This window comes from Pungitius pungitius, chromosome 11 (genome assembly GCF_949316345.1).
Source record: "Pungitius pungitius chromosome 11, fPunPun2.1, whole genome shotgun sequence".
Taxonomy (NCBI): Eukaryota; Metazoa; Chordata; class Actinopteri; order Perciformes; family Gasterosteidae; genus Pungitius; species Pungitius pungitius.
The window spans coordinates 4,675,280-4,691,454 of NC_084910.1; the positions used below are offsets into that span (position 1 = coordinate 4,675,280).

A 16,175-nucleotide genomic window follows, 5' to 3' on the forward strand; every position below is an offset into this window, starting at 1 on the left:
AAGAATCACTCACCTTCAATGTTAACTTAATGCAACATGACTGCCTGTACTTGAAGACCTATTACAATGCCAGATATGATCTTGATCAAATACTGATCTTTTCCTTAATTCTGATACAATGGAGTGAAACACTGATGTCTAATGTATGAAGGGGTGGGATCTGAGCCTAATTGAAGTAATTGATGGAGTCAATTGTCGAACCGCATCGATTCTTCCCACATTTTAGTCGGCGTGTCTCTCCATAAGTTCCCTTTATAAGACAGTTACATTGCAGAGGTCAGACACTTTAATTAATGAGCGGTAGCCTTAGGCAGCTACACGAAACTTATCCCATTAAGGATGCAGAGCCCCTGATACAGAATGTAATTTGTCTCTTCAAGATAATATTACGGGCAGAGCTAAAATAAGACTCTAATTTGGACACTGGCCTATTTCCATTCAAATGTGAAGGGCTGGAGAATAATGCTGATGACAGACAACTTCTCCCTTTGTGTGCAGTTTAACGTGTGTGTTAACGTGCGAAGCAAGAGAGGTCCAAATGGGAACTTGAATTACTAATCATCTCTAGTTGCACGTGCATTAGCCAATACTACAATGTAAAACATACACACTAAGTCCTGCTTGTTAAACTGTGGTGCATTTAAACAATTAAAAAATAAACAGCAGGGGATATGACGATCACTCCTTGGGTCATTATTAGCTGCTCCGGAGCATTCAGTCATGTGATGCAATCTTTCTCAGCAGAGGAAGTTGACAAAGACACGTAAATCTTTCTTAGAACGTCAAGGATGGGATGTCCATGTCGGGGTTAAAGTTAAGATTGAAGGCCAAAGGGACCTTGTGAGTCTCTGTTTTCTTTGTTTCTGCACTAATACAGTGATTTCATTACATTAATGCGACAGTGGCCATGGAGTAGAGAGGGTGCGCTGTAGAACCGCAGGGTTGGCTGCTCCATGTCCCATGACACCTGACCCCTAACTGCCTTTACTGGCAGCATGCTGCTCCCACTGAGTGGGATGGGTTAAATTCAGAGAATAACTTCCACAAAGGGGGTCAATGTAGGATACTTTCTCTCTTACACTCCACTGACCTGCAGGTGGCGGTAATGTGCCAAAAAAACAAAACAGCACTGCATAGGCAGTGAAGAAAAAGACTCATGAAACATCGTTAGCGATCCTATTATTGTCCATCATGTTCCACATCACTTGCTCCTCAGAATCATTTAAAAGAAAGTGTAATGCTGTGTGCACTAATAGTAACAAATAAAAGATCTGCCACCAGAATTGTACTACTGAAATATTAAGTCAGAACGACACAAGCCGAGCACCCGGTGCTTAGAGAGCGCGCACATAACGCGGTACTGATGTGAGTAAAGACCATGCATGCTGGATGAGGCCAATAGCTTCAAGAAGGATGTGAAGGTCAATGGAGTGTTCACTCACTTGCCACTTGTTTGTGTTTGAATGCAACACAAGGCAACTGTCACACATCCGTCAGTGCACAACTAATTAAAGACTCTTTCAGGGTTCACTGCATGAACAATCTTTTTACAATCCAATTTGCATCAGACACTAAACTCAGCAGCGACACTGTGAGTCATGAACATGTGTACCTGATCTCTGTCCTTCTCTCCTTTCCACCCCACGCCTTCTCATCCCCCGGCTCTCTCTGCTCCCCTCCTCATCCTCTCCTCCTGTCTCCTCATCCGTCATCTCCTCTGTCCTGTCCTCTTTCTTCTCTGACCTCGCCTGCAACCCCCCCCCCCCCCCTCCCCCTCCCTCCCTCCCTCCTTCCTTCCTGTCAATGGTGGTGGCTGACAGTGACTTTGCATCCAAAATGAAAAACAGGCAGATGGGCTCGTCGGGCGGCGTGAACATGACCAAGAGCACAAGCGTCAGCGGCGACATGTGCAACCTGGAGAAGACGGACGGCAGCCAGTCGGACACGGCGGTCGGCACGGTAGGCACCGACGACAAGAAGAGGCGCTCCAGCATTGGTGCCAAAATGCAGGCCATGGTCGGCATGTCGCGCAAGAGCCGGAGCACCTCTCAGCTCAGCCAAACAGGTATGTGTGTTCCCCTGTGTGTGTGTGTGTGTGTGTGTTCATCTGTCCCGTGGCCTCTTGTTGTGTCTTTGTGGTTCCCCAACTGTTGTTTGCCGTGTTCTAATACAGCTGCTCTTTCCTCTACGGTGTTACTTTCCCTTTTGTTTTTCTTTCTCAAAGGGCTTTGGACTCTGCACGGTGCTTTTCTGGAGTTGTTGGAGTTGAGGAGACAGCGTGGCTTTTCTAATGCTCGTTTTCTTTCTTTCTTTTAGGTGAAAGCTTTTGTGGAAATTCCTCTCTCTGTCTCTCTGCCTCGGTTGTTTCCTTATTACACCACTGGGGCTGGCTGTGTATTCACGCAAAACGCGGATGATCTCTTGCGCTTTTTTCTAATTATCTGTCGTTTTACTTCCTGCCTCATAATGGACCTCAGCTGATTGTCTCAGGTCACCTTTTTTTCCACCGGTCTCATGTTGTGAAGCCTCCTTGACTGTGACGTGCCAGTGTGAAACACCACCACCTCAAACTGCGGTTGTGTGCAGCTGCTTCCTGAGTGTGAGAGTGTGCGCATGAGCCAGATGTACACAAGAACCGGAGAGTTGTGTTGCTTTTGCCGAAAGTCCTGCATGTATATATTTTCCAGCGGTGCCAAATGTTCCGGACAAATTACATACAAATCTACATTTTTTTTCCTTTAAAAAAAATGCTGAATAACCCTTTGAGAGGGGATGAGGGGGCAGTGCGGCAGGTGCCAGACAGCGTGAAAAAGCAGTTTGGCAGGTGCCGTACGGTGATGGCTGACAGATTGAGGTCAGGTCCGTTCATAAACTAAGGTCAGTTGTTCCACTCTCCGTGGTCCTCCTGAGCATTGAGGGCCTCTTCATCTCGTCTGTTCAACCCTAAAGTGGTCGAGAATCAATTCCACCCCTCAGTGATCGAGCAGGTTTGTCCTTCAATCAGAGGGTCGGCGGTCTGATCCGCATTTGATGACCATTAATGACGATTAGGTTGCTGAATAAGATGATGATGGAGTCTACAGATCTCTGATAATAGGCCATTAGGATATTAGGAACTAAGTTACAAACACACTCCGTTCCCAAGCAGACGCAACACAAACGGAGCGGTCTGAGTCTCCTGTCAATGTTTAACTCTGTGCTTTTAAGTGCATCACATTGAGTTTGTGTGAACTCGCACACATCTGCTTTTCTATATTGGAGATCCGTATTTGTTTGTCCACCGGCCTACGACACTGCCAAGCTGCCTCCAGCCCTGCTTTGTTGTTCGCTATCCTGAGAGGCTCATGGCCCGCTTGAAGGGTGCATTCAAAGGATGGACCATTTCAGGACAGTTTGTGTGCGCTGCCAAGTGCTTGTGGGGGGTTGGGGGGGGGGGGGGGGGCGGCGATCAGCCAGGCAGCACGAGTTTGGCTTTGACAAACACGGGTCAGTCAGATGGAATGGATGTGCTCCCAGGTGGCCCAGCCTGAGTAGTCTGTACAAAGTTTACAGCTTTAGATGTGAACTGCTTATATGAGCCTATCACTACATCTGAATGACGTTCGGAGTGTACGAGCTGTACGTAACTGTTTAATTTTGCCAGTGAAAGATTACCATCACCATGCATCTGTGTTTAAACTCAATACAGAGCTTAACTTACTTAAAATCTTGCAGTTTTATTGTAAACCCACCTGTGCATTCATTTGTGCATATTTTCTGGCATTTTTCCTAAGGTATTTTTTCTTGTTTTCTCTGTATATTCATTGCAAAATGTACTAACTATGCTAAAAATGATCAGCGGGGACGTTGTCATCCAGAATATGCTGATGAAGATGTTGTCAGCATTTTACAGCTGGTGTTCACATCTTCACTTCACAGTGTCTGTGTGAGTCATTATTGGCTGTGGTCCACATGTTCGCTGCAAATGGTGCCTCATATAATACATTATATTTTATTATTACACACACACACACGCAGATTCATTAAATATTGTATTATTTAACATCTATAGAATAATAACAGGACCAATTGTTATTATTATTTTAATATGGGCACATTTAATGCATATTAAAAGCAATTCAAGATGAATGTGCATGGAGGGGAACTGTCAGTACAACGCATCCACCAGCATTCTAGCTGTAGTAGCTATCTGTAGTTTTTCCCCACGACGGCTTTTCAAAGACTCCTGATGGCGCCCACTGTCTGCACGGCTCAGCATCAGCCTCTCGTTGTTAAGGATGGAGAGGTCAACAGTGCAGGAAGTGCAAGAAATTTGATTGGCAAAAGCAGGCGGGGTGATGTCGAAAAGAAAAAAAAAGAAGTAATCAGTGGGGAGGATGCGGCACCGTAGATCTAGTTGTGTGTTCCCCCGGGTGCAGCCATGGGTAATCTAGCGTGCTTCTTCTTACGGCCTACTTTATTCTACCACATTATGTGGACCAGATGTGTCATTCTTTTGCAATTTGACCCCGAAGGATTCAATTTGTGCACGTTTTGTTCAGAATGAAAGTCACATAAGATGCTGTTTCATTGGCTCTAAAAGGGACTTTAAATCACTGTCCTCCTTTTTGCTTCTAAGAAAAGAGGAATCTGTTGGTGATGGATGCATGTGCTTCATGCCGCTGATACTGAGATAATAAAAATAAACCATTCCTCATCGCCGTGTTCCATGATGAATATATAAGTCTACTAAGAGTGAGTATGTAGGCCACCTAACAGACGATGCCCAGAATAGCCAAACGTATACAAAAGAGCGAACACTGCTACACCACCCGCAGTATTAGTGTCCTCCGACAGGCTGTTTTGTATGTGGTAAAATAGCTGAACTTTGGGCTTTTAGCAGAGGTGATTTATCTTCTGAGGTAAGTCGGGGGCCAATATGGCCAGCTGCTTGGCTAGCCGAGGCTCCTAATTAATCTCCTAGGGGCCCCGAGCAGACACGCAGCTCACAGGAAGACGTACGGAAGGAGCTCAGGCGCGCAGGTCCAGCAGTGACGGAGGGTCACGAGCGCCCCACTGGTCTAACGGACATTTGTAGCTGGCTATCACGTGTTTCCCATCTCAGCCTTTTCCTCTACAGCGTCTCTTCCTCTTTGTCTTTGTCTGTCTCCATGTCTTTTACAAAAGCTCTTTAGTGGACTTATGTCACCTGAGATCTCTGTTCCCTGACCTAAATGTTTGTAAATGAACTGTAGTGGAGATTTTATTCCTTTTCATTTAGCCACCACATTATACCAAGAACTCACCTCACAGCAGAGAGAATTTTAACCTACATCCTTAAAATCCAGCTCAAGGATTCCTCCTCCTTGGGCCCGTTATTGTTAATGTCTGATTAGCAACTCAAATTGATTTAGCGAGAGCACTTTCAAGCAAAAAAAAAAGATTATAGGCTTACAGAGATTATTCTGCTCAACTTTAAGAATGCCCCCTTTAAAAAGCCCAGCATAACAACACAGTATTGATGATATTTAAACCAATAATGTCTAATTCTAATGTTTTTTCAATATATTCCCTGCTGCTGGCTGCAAGAATGGACCTAGATTGTGGCCACTCTATGTAGGTTTTATCCCATCTGCTGTGCAGCTACACCAGAACCTCAACACGCAAGGTCAGCATTACACAAAAGGAAGTTCGGAATAGCATCAGTTCCTCAAAGGTGAAGCTATGTCAATTATGATTTACTTATTATGTTCAATGTAATATTTTACAGTTAGGCTTCATATTGGCAGAGCTTTGAAGACGATAAAAAGCATTTCTTTTTAACCAAAGACCATTTATTCATCCAAATATTCAAATATTGTGATACTGCTGCTATATGAAGTGTACTCATTGAGACTTTAACTGCCAAGCTCAGCACTCAATTTGCAATTGATTTATTCTTTTAGCGCTCATGTTCTGTCACATCAATTCAAACCTTCGTTTAGAGTTCGATACTAAAAAGATACATTTTTGGTGGAATATCTTTAGAATAACAATTTCTCTATCAATAAGACTCCTCTTCTTAACCCTGCCACGCTGCTTTGTGTTTTGCGCCTGCCTGCAGTGTGGCTCGTGCTCCACAGCCAAACGTCTCCTTTGACCAGGGTCTGAATCTCGGACCCTGTATTCAAACACTCAATTACATGTAGTCATGTTTCAGTGGAGTTCATTCTTGCCTCCTATTCAAACTGAACTGAAAATGAACTTCCACCCTACATTTTTAGATGAAAATATGACTTCCTCCTGTTATTTGTTTTGTCTGTAAACGCTGACAGCAGCACGCTGGAGCTGTCAGTCGAGGAGGAAGAGGTTTATTCATTTGGTTTGAGACATGCGCTGCGGTCGGGGTAGTCACAGAGTGTACAGCGTGATGTTCCTCCCGGTCATGAAAAATGATTAAAAACACGCTTGGGTTTTCACACTCATGAGATGCCTTTCTGCACATCACGCTAGTTTGTTGTGACAAGTCAGCTGGGGTGACGTCGGCAGTCTCCGTCGGGGTGTTTTCACGAAAAGGACGCGGCAGTATTTTGATTCCCTTTCCCCGTCTCGGTCGCTGTCCATCTGCTGTTCCCTCCGTGTTTACACCACGGAGCCGCCAGGGAACAGACTGTTCCAACGGCTACACTTCCTGCATTTCAATTATGCCTCTCTTACCTCGCGCCTTCCACTGAGGGTGTGAACCCTTCCAGTGAAGGGCTGAAGCAAAACGCACCGTGGGTGCGATTATCTCATTTCATACTAAATATATAGGCTACTAATTTCTAACTTCTAATCACATTAATACAGGATTTAAACCTGTAATGAGGAATATGTGTGGATATTGTGAACCCAAAGGCCTCACTGGATGCAGATCTCACTTATAGTGATTATCGCTGACACCCAGCTACGCGTCTTTTTTAACAGTCTTTAAGCTATTTTCTGTTTTGTTCCATATTTTTTTTGATTTCTCATTAACCTATTAATGCAAAGATATCTGACAAAAGTCACATGAGCAAACTGTGATAATCAGAGCTGGTGGACACTAGAATATCTACCAAGTGCAAGTAGATAGTGTCCGAAAATTGTAATTCAATATTTTCCTTTGTAGTTGGTGAAACATTAGAAAGCTTGGAGGTCACACCTTATTTTGCACTAGAAGCCATTTCCCTTATTGAGCAGGTCAGATTTGAGCTGCATACAGGAGGAGGTAACTGCACTCCTTGTGTGCACGAAGGAAGGCCGCAGGGAATGTAAACCTAGGGAAGAGAGCGTGTTTTCCTGTATTTGCGAATATATTGACGCGTGTCCTGGCCAGTGTGCATGTAAGTGCTCAAATATGGGTGTTTGCCTACCTCCATGCACGTGTGCACCGGGGTTTAGAGCCCTCCATTAGGCTGTGTTTACAGTGCGGCGCGCCGGAGCCGCTGTCCGCCGCTCGGCCCGGCCTGGGACCATCAATCAGAAAGACTTCCGAAAGCTTCCACCACCTGTGATCACTGCCAGCTGGACATAGCGCAGGACTTCTGGGATGTTACGCTCCTCTGTTGTTGTAGTAGAAGGGTCGGCGTTCTTCGGATTCCTAACGTCTGAGGTGCTCGTGATTTCCCGTCCTGTCGTCACTGTCCTGTGGTTTTAGAGTGAGAGTAAAGCTTTAACGTGAATCTGTCCCGGTCATGCAGTTGGGAAATGGGAGCCTTAAAAGGAAACCTAGATTATCTTCTTCAGGCGTGTAAGAGACTAACTTTCTTGAACACACGCGAACGTGCCGTATTGAACAGATTTCTCAAAACATGGGAAAAATATAATGATACTTCTTCCACTGTGCACTGGGTGGATGGTTAAGAATAAACTATATAAAATATTTTGAACTACACGGATAGGTTTTTTTAAGTTAAAAATGTTTGATATCTGATCAGAAAATACATTTGCGTTCTCAACAGGTATTACTATTAGGACCAGATGAGTTTTTCACAAAAACAATGCTGGTATAACATTAAGTTACGTTTACCATGAAATATGTCTATTAGCACAAAAGACAAAGTACATCTGAGGACGAAGGAAATAAGTCTAGTCACAGGGCCAAAGGTAAGAATAAGACCAATTTATATTTCAACCAGAGGAAGGCTGTCAATAAAAAAGGATGAACAATATTAGTCAAATTCATCCTGAGGGGAATGACCAATCTAATGGAAATTCCCCCATGAAATCACCAAAATGACATAAGCCCTCATCTTTCAATAGAGAATCGTCAATCAGGTAAAGGCGCTGCGCTTAATCCTTCAGGGTGGCCATGACTGTCTTTATAAAATTGAATCGCCATCCACCCAAAAGTCCTTGAAACATTTCAGTGGGGATCAGAATATCTCTGGAGCCACACTGCTTTGGTAGAAAAAACAACAACACAATACACATGATTCTATCAAAGATAGAGCTTCTCCTTTAAAAGAGATGTTTTTAATATTTTTCAATATCCACAATTTGAAGGTCAACATCACTGTCTGAGTTAGTGTGACTTTTAACACTCTTATAGGGGCCATTAGAAGGCCTGGTTGTTTGCATTGTAACTGTGTGTGTGTGTGTGTTTGTCTAATTTTACCGTAGCCACAGAGTGTTGGATCTGGCTGTGCTGACCTCGACCAAAGCTGCACACGGACGTCTTTGTGAAAGTAGGTTGCAGTGTCCCTCATGGTGGAACTTTCGCCTCAGCTGGAACGCCAAAGAGACTTTGCTATTTTCATGATGGTGCAGAGCAGCGCCGTAGTTGTCCCTCTGCTTAGTGCCGCTCTTCCCTGGAGAGCTTTGGAGTTGGAGCACATTAGACTACATTAGAACATAGTCGACTAGCGTTAGCACATCTGCCGAAGGTATACTGAATGTAAATACAGTAACAGTCAAGAGTTCGGACTCACTTTCTCATTCAATTGAGTGAAAAGGTGTGTCCAAGTTATGACTGGTACTGTACATGCAGTTTTTGCTTTATTTATTGACTGTAACAGTGAACAGTTTACAGGACCAATGTTGTACCTCAGATTCCTTTTATTTTGAAAGGTTACATGGTGGCTCACTTTCAAACTGTGATCTTTAGGCGTTGATTCAGTTTTATCAGATTGACATCCTGCACATATCTCTCAGCGTATATTGTACTACCTAACGGAGAAACAATGGGGGGCGGGGCTTATCGTTAGTTCTCTTTTCCTGTGCACAGTATCGTAGACACAACAAAATCACCATCATTTGTTCAATTTTCAAATATTCATTTGCACTATACATTGCACGCCCCTCACACACAATGCCAGGAAGAATGTCTGTCAGTATTTCAGGGGCCACATGGGAAGACTTTTTTTTTTTCTTAACCCCACTGTTATTCTGATCCCTACCGAGGCTGACCTCGGGTCTGCACAAATAGTGAAATAGGCTGAAAACAGGTTCACGTTTAGACAAGTTTGACCTTAAATCACAGTGCTTGTTTCATTGTTTGAAAGTGTGCTTTGTGATGATCAAGGGAAAATGAATTTCTTGTTACACAACAGTATCTGTGCTAAAAAGGCAGTGAGATTGAGACATTGAGTTGTCAGGTTCAGCACGAGAATATAATCATCCTCATCACATTCTGAGGCCACTGTGCAAAAAAACAGCAAAAGCAGAGTGAATTCCTCCCGACACGGTTCTGAATAATATGGAATAAAGCAGCATCGCTCACGTGTACTTTGAGTGACGACCTTATGGGCAGACCTAATGACAGCTTGTTTTCATTGGCCTTTGAGGTTAAGATGGGGAGAGGGTCTGATAAGAAAGGGGATGAAGACAAACGAAAAGGGAGATAACGGTGATGAAAAGCACAAACGAGACAAAACAGCACCGAGAAGAGAAAGCAAAGAGGTCTGAAAGAATGGTTAGTAACAAACTGGGGAGGGAGAGAGAGAGAAGGTGGGGGGTGGGGGGCTCAACATCACTGTGTAGAGCTCGTTTACCCGCAGAGCCAGCCGAGGTCCGCCTGAGCCGAGCCCGGCTCTCTGATTGGTGGTGCGCGATGCAGCTCTCTCCCCTCCCCCCCCTCAAGAAAGAGGTGCAGCAGGAACGTCAGACCCACACGGAGCAAGACTCAGCTACTGAAGCTTCCTAAGATGCAGTGCACAGAGCGCTCAGGGACCGACTAGACGACTGCGTGGATTTGCTCTCTTTGCACAGAGTCTCTTTTCGCTGTGCGTGGCCAATTTCGTCCTACAGATTAGATTTGAGTCGATTTTCTTTCTAGCTTTTATTTCCAACCAGTCGGGCCAGAGAAGGCAAAGCTGACGTCTAGAGCTTTCAATCCGAATTCACCGCATTGACAAGGACGGACGCCGGTCACCATGGGCAGGCAGGGGCATGAAGCCTCTGCTGCGGTCCCTGGGATGCGTATCCAGCGCTCCCAGAGCAAGATGAGCCTCTCTGCATCGTTCGAAGCGCTGGCCGTGTATTTCCCCTGCATGAACTCCTTCGATGAGGAGGATGGAGGTAAGCAGACATCTGGGAAAGGGTTGCAGCAGCAGGCTCGGGGCAGTTGGGGCGCAGTTGAAACCGTGGGACGACAGAGACGTTTAGTGGATTAGTGGGAAGGTGCAGTGGTAGAAGTTGTTTGGGCTATTTGGAGTTGACAGATGACAGTGTGGTTTTATCAGGACAATGATGTGATGCTCCGGGGGCCTGTGACATTGGGATTTGGAAGTGTATGCGTCTGCATCTCGGGAGAAATCGATTTATCATCTCTGGATTTGGTGTGCGAAGAACTTTGTCTATTGTTGTTATTATTGCTGCCCCTGGTGGTGTTGACATGGATGAATATAGCAACCAGTCTGACAAAGTATTCTAGTCATGTTAGTCATCACATCTCCTTTGGCCCTGATGATTCAAAATATGGATCTGTGAATGGTAGCTGGACTGAATCACTGCTTATTTCTTAGCGTGGGAGTACAGTACTGGGTTTTTATATATCTCATCATTTCCTATTTCAGTGGCAGGGGACTTATTTATAGACGAATAGAGACGAGCAGTTGTTTGCAGTACAGAAGGTTACTCTTTTGTAACTCTACATTCTTTTGCCTGATCATACTGTCTTTTTCAGCCACAATTTCACACACACACACACACACACTCAAACTTCCACTGTTTGGCCACCAACTCTGCACGAGTCATTGGGTTGTGTTGTCTGGCCCGGATTTGAGGGCAGTGAACTTCTGGTGACGAGCCAATCTGTCGGACTTAGAGGCCTCTGCTGCTTCACGCTGGCAGATACAAAAGGGCATTTTCTCCTGATAGTCTGGATAATGCTCATCTACCGCTGCATTTAATGCAGTTGCCTCTGTACTATTGTCTGTAACGTAGATGCAAATGTGTGTTTACGTCGTTTTTTTTTACCGCCCATTACCTGGTATCATTAGAAGCATGGTTTTAGTATAGCTGAGATTTTAATCAGCGGTGCAGACGATGACGAATGTGTTTCAATAGGATGTGTTTCAATTATTTCTGCATCCAAGCAGGAAAACGGATCTCGGTTGCTTGAAAACGGTGTGTTTTTAATGTCGATAACATCTGAAAGGCACCCTGATTGGCCCCGGTTCACCAGCTGCGTCTCGCTACAGACGTCAGAGACGACCTCTGTGCTCCTTTTGTGAGGTGTGCAGAGCAGGGAGAGGAGGCCGCCTGAACAACTCCCATTTCAAGGCCGAAAGGCTTCATGGGTGTACCCGTGCGAGAGATGGGACACAGGGTCGACTTTCTTCTCTTTGGCTCTCCTCTGACAGGAGGGGGGAGATAGGGGGAGAGGGAGGACAGCTACAAAGCGTCAGCGAGGAAGACGCATTAGGAGCGCAGTAGTCTAGATGGGAGTCATCCACTCAAACTGGGGAATGACTGGGAGGAACTGGCCTTATGGTCGTTTGTCATGACTGTGCACTGAGGATGCAATCAGTAACGTGATGGTAAACTCTGCATCACTAACTTCATTCATCCTGTGGGAGATAACACAATGCTGCCATTTAGCATTTGATTACAAGTAGGAAAAATGTGACGACATAACAGTAACAGCTGGGGTAACATTCCGAGTTTCTTAGGATGATTTTAAACTTTCTAGATATTGTTCAGGGTGATGATATATTACCCAGGTAAGATGTACTTTCGAACCCAAAGCCAAATCGCTTCTATCAGATATCTCTTTCTGTGTGGTGTTATGTGTTGTGGGCTAACAGAGGGAATCAGACGTCGTCTTGGATCAGTTATGAAGTGGGTGGTGGTGGTGGGGGGGGCGTTGACTAGATCTTATTGGGTGAAGCACAGACTCACGATGGCTTCTGCAAGACCCCCAAAGGACGACGGTAGCGCGGACCAGAGGAGGGCTGCTTGTGCTTGTTGTTCTGCGTGGCGTTGAGATGGATCTCCATTCCCAGAGTGGTTTTTGTGTGTTGTTTTCCCTCTGGAGCGCTTTTCTGCTTTTCTATAAACGGATGAAAGCGCTGGAATGTCGGGAATAATCCGAGTGCAACGCGCTGTGTGAGTCACAAAGTCCCGGATTGACAGTCTCCGCCACTCTCCCTCCCTCCTTTCGTCTGATGTGTCATACAGAAGCGGGAGGTAAGAAGTTGCGCAGCACGATCCAGAGGAGCACGGAGACGGGGCTGGCGGTGGAGATGAGGAGCAGGATGACTCGGCAGGCCAGCCGGGAGTCCACGGACGGCAGCATGAACAGCTACAGCTCCGAGGGAAAGTAAGGAGACGCGCATTCCGCTCAGGACCTTCAAAGGGCCGCAGTGGTTATCTCAACGACAGCTTGGTCTCGTGCCAACATCTCCGTGGTAACCAGTGTGTTTGTCTCTCTTCCAGTCTCATCTTCCCTGGGGTCAGGCTCTCCTCAGAAGCCCAGTTCAGTGACTTCCTGGATGGTCTCGGTCCCGCTCAGCTAGTGGGGCGACAGACGCTGGCTACTCCGCCTATGGGTGAGAACAATAATCCTTCAATTCAAAACATTCATGGTGCCTGGTGTTGACCTTGGGAGGTGATATATTATTTATACATAAACTAGACATCAGTGGGATGTGTGCTGAAAGTTCAGGTATTTTTGTTTTTCAGGTGACATCCAGATTGGTATGGTGGACAAGAAAGGAGCACTGGAGGTGGAGATCATCCGAGCCCGTGGCCTTGTGGGAAAACCAGGTTCCAAGGCACTGCCAGGTAATTGAAGCTCCTACACCTGTCGTCACCAGCAATTCCGCACTCCCTCAAGTTCGACGTAAACGTCGACCTACGTGATGAAAAGGCTTGTTCTTTCAAGGCTGTGGAATAAGAACCAGAGGTTGTGCGTACTGTGACATTCTCTTGGCTCCTCCCCCTTCCTCCCCTCTCTTCTCAGCACCATATGTAAAGGTCTACCTTTTGGAGAACGGAGTCTGCATAGCCAAAAAGAAAACAAAAGTAGCAAGAAAAACCTTGGACCCCCTTTACCAGCAGCAACTGCCGTTCGAGGAGAGTCCAGGAGGGAAGGTTTTACAGGTAAGAGACAGTGACTCGCTCTCAACAAAACCACTTCATTTGATCAGTGTTTCCACTCGTCTCATCCCTTTGATGCATTTCTGTTTCTGCAGGTCATCGTTTGGGGTGACTATGGACGCATGGACCATAAATCCTTCATGGGTGCAGTTCAGATACTGTTAGATGAGTTGGACCTGTCCAACATGGTGATTGGCTGGTTTAAGCTCTTTCCTCCTTCCTCACTGGTGGACCCTACTCTGGCCCCACTGACAAGAAGAGCTTCCCAATCGTCACTGGACAGTTTCTCTCGATCATAGCAGCGTGTGGACTGATAGCGTTGTTGTAGCAGCCAGTGTTGCGACTACGGGTCACGCCCCCCGGTTACACTGCATGCTTGATGTTGTGTCTTCTGAGCCTGTTTCTAGGGGTGCGAAAGGTGATCCTGTGTTTTGAGCAAAAAACGTTGCGCACATTGTGCACGTGGCGAAGGGTGTCGCGAGCGCCTGGCGGCCCGGGGTAGCCGGGCGTTGTTGTTTGGAGGAAGCTGGAATGATCTCCTTAGCACGAGGAACCCATCAGTTCCAGGTTTTCATCCAATTCGAAGCCATGGGGTTCAGTACTGGGAACCGCTAAACGAGTTCTACGGAAGCCCTTTTTGAATGAAAAATTTCTTTTTTCTTTGCTTTTTGTCCTTTTTCTGTTTTGTTTTTTTCTTCTGCTTTTTGTTCTTGTATCTCAAGGGGGGTGACAGTGTTTCCAACCAGATGCTTGGTCACGCCACGCCAACCGACCTCGCTAGGTTGATGGAGTTTTGGAGAGCATCCCTTTGGGTGAGATATGTCCCAGCTTGTATCCAACGCCCCCCACAGCCCAAAAGAAATACCCGGCATACTCTAGGTTTATGTACTGAATCAAACCGTACTGGTGAATCACCAGAAAGTTAATTAATATTCAAGTGGCGACCATCAACACTCCAGAATATGCAGTAACGATCCAAACCCCATTAAAAGATGTAAAATCTACCATCATTCTTTCTCTGTTGATATATTGTATGAAAATTAAATGAGAAAAAATATTTTTGTTCCCTTTTTAGTTCCTTTGCATGGACACAAATTTAGCTGAATTTAAAAAAAAATCAAAGAAAATTATTTTCTTGAGGCTGCAAATTGCATAGAAGATGAAAAATAAAACAGATCAGCCATTTTCAACAATTTATATTATTTTTAAAGATAAATTTCACTAGTGCATGGTTTTCAAGGGGAGTGAATGCAACATTGTGAATTAAAAAAAAAGAAGACATTGTTTATCATTCTTTAGGCCATTCATGAGTCTGTGTTTTGCAGACATGCAGATAAGGGAAACTTAAAGGAAACTTTGGAGCTATATAACAGATGTTTATGTGACAAAAAGTGATAATGAAAATAAATGTAAGTTATTTATTTCATAGTAAAAGGCTAATGCCTTATAAAGATAAACATTATGTGCAAATTGTACATGTTTCTCTTTTTCTTCCTTGTCCCAGGGTACTTCTTATTGTACTATCCATCGCTACCATTGTTCAGTCCCCTGATATTGTCCAGATTTTAGGACTGTTGGTTATTTTACAGTTCTGTATTGTTTCAGTATGTATTTTATTTTGGATTTGATTTGTTTAACAAGCATGTTGAAAAGGATTTTCTGCAACATGGCTTGGGCACACCTTACAGTAACTCAGCATGTTTTGATAAAGATGATATTTGGAATTTTTGCAGTTTCTTGTACAGTGCATGTCAACTTCATTACTTTTGTCCCTCACCTTGAATTGAACTCTACAAAAAATTAGTTCATGGTCTTCCGTGGCCAATTATTGGAGTTTTAACAAAACATTCCACCCCTAAGGTCATATTTTCTTTCAGGTTTTTGAGAAAAAAAAGTGACAAGGAAAATATTTTATATTCAATGGAGGTTGACGAAACAGTTTTGATTGCAAGTGTAATTTGTTTCAGTATTGTTGACGAACATGCAAAAATAATCTCTATTGGTACAGCAAGAGGTTTACACCTAATCAAGAGGCAGCAAACGTGCAAGAGATGTTGCTTTGGTGGTTTTACAGGCACTGTTTGTGAAAATGAGCGGATCACAAGTTCAAATGACAAGGGATATTGCCACAGAAAATGTTTTTGTTTGAATGAAAATTAAATTAATTTATTTTTGTTAGTTTTATTTAAAAGCCAAGACCAGTTTATTTTTTATTTTCTATTTTTAGTAATTATGAAGTACTTCTCATGTCTGGGAAGTACACACATCTTATAGTTGCAGTATGTCTGAATGAAATTGAACTGAGGCATTGTTCCTTTTCCATTTGACGATAGTGCGTTTTATTGCTGAAGAAAACCTTGTCACAAGCTGTCACACGCTATAATATATATTTTCATTTTCGTTGTACATAATTTACCTGTCAGAATTTGAATAAACAAGCTACCATGAAGATCGATAGACTCGTTTGGAACAGGAAAAATGCCTCACATGATGACAAAGACATATGTTATTTATCCTTTTGAATGCCTTTTCATTTTCTCTTTTTGGTGCAATGTGTTAATGCCAAGGCTATGTCTTGGTTAAGTATGGTTGAGTACAGAGATTTATGTAAGTTATTTTTCAAATAAAAAATAAAAAAATTGATATTACACTGA

General features: G+C 44.3%; 1 protein-coding gene across 32 annotated transcripts in view; it reads left to right on the forward strand.

The window, feature by feature from the left end:
* The window catches only part of rims2a (regulating synaptic membrane exocytosis 2a), a 113,578-nt gene extending 97,403 nt beyond the window's left edge, over positions 1-16,175 (forward strand). For 25 of the 32 annotated variants that reach the window (XM_062565310.1, XM_062565283.1, XM_062565288.1 and 22 more), the window contains 6 exons: positions 1,821-2,065; positions 12,601-12,742; positions 12,859-12,971; positions 13,105-13,206; positions 13,385-13,524; positions 13,617-16,175. In XM_062565310.1, coding sequence (XP_062421294.1) covers positions 1,821-2,065; positions 12,601-12,742; positions 12,859-12,971; positions 13,105-13,206; positions 13,385-13,524; positions 13,617-13,820 — 946 coding nt within the window. In that variant the 3' untranslated portion in view covers positions 13,821-16,175. Of the gene's footprint in view, positions 1-1,820; positions 2,066-9,946; positions 10,498-12,600; positions 12,743-12,858; positions 12,972-13,104; positions 13,207-13,384; positions 13,525-13,616 lie in introns of those variants that run through there. The other 7 variants (XM_062565304.1, XM_062565307.1, XM_037452991.2 and 4 more) reach the window with 3 other exon arrangements.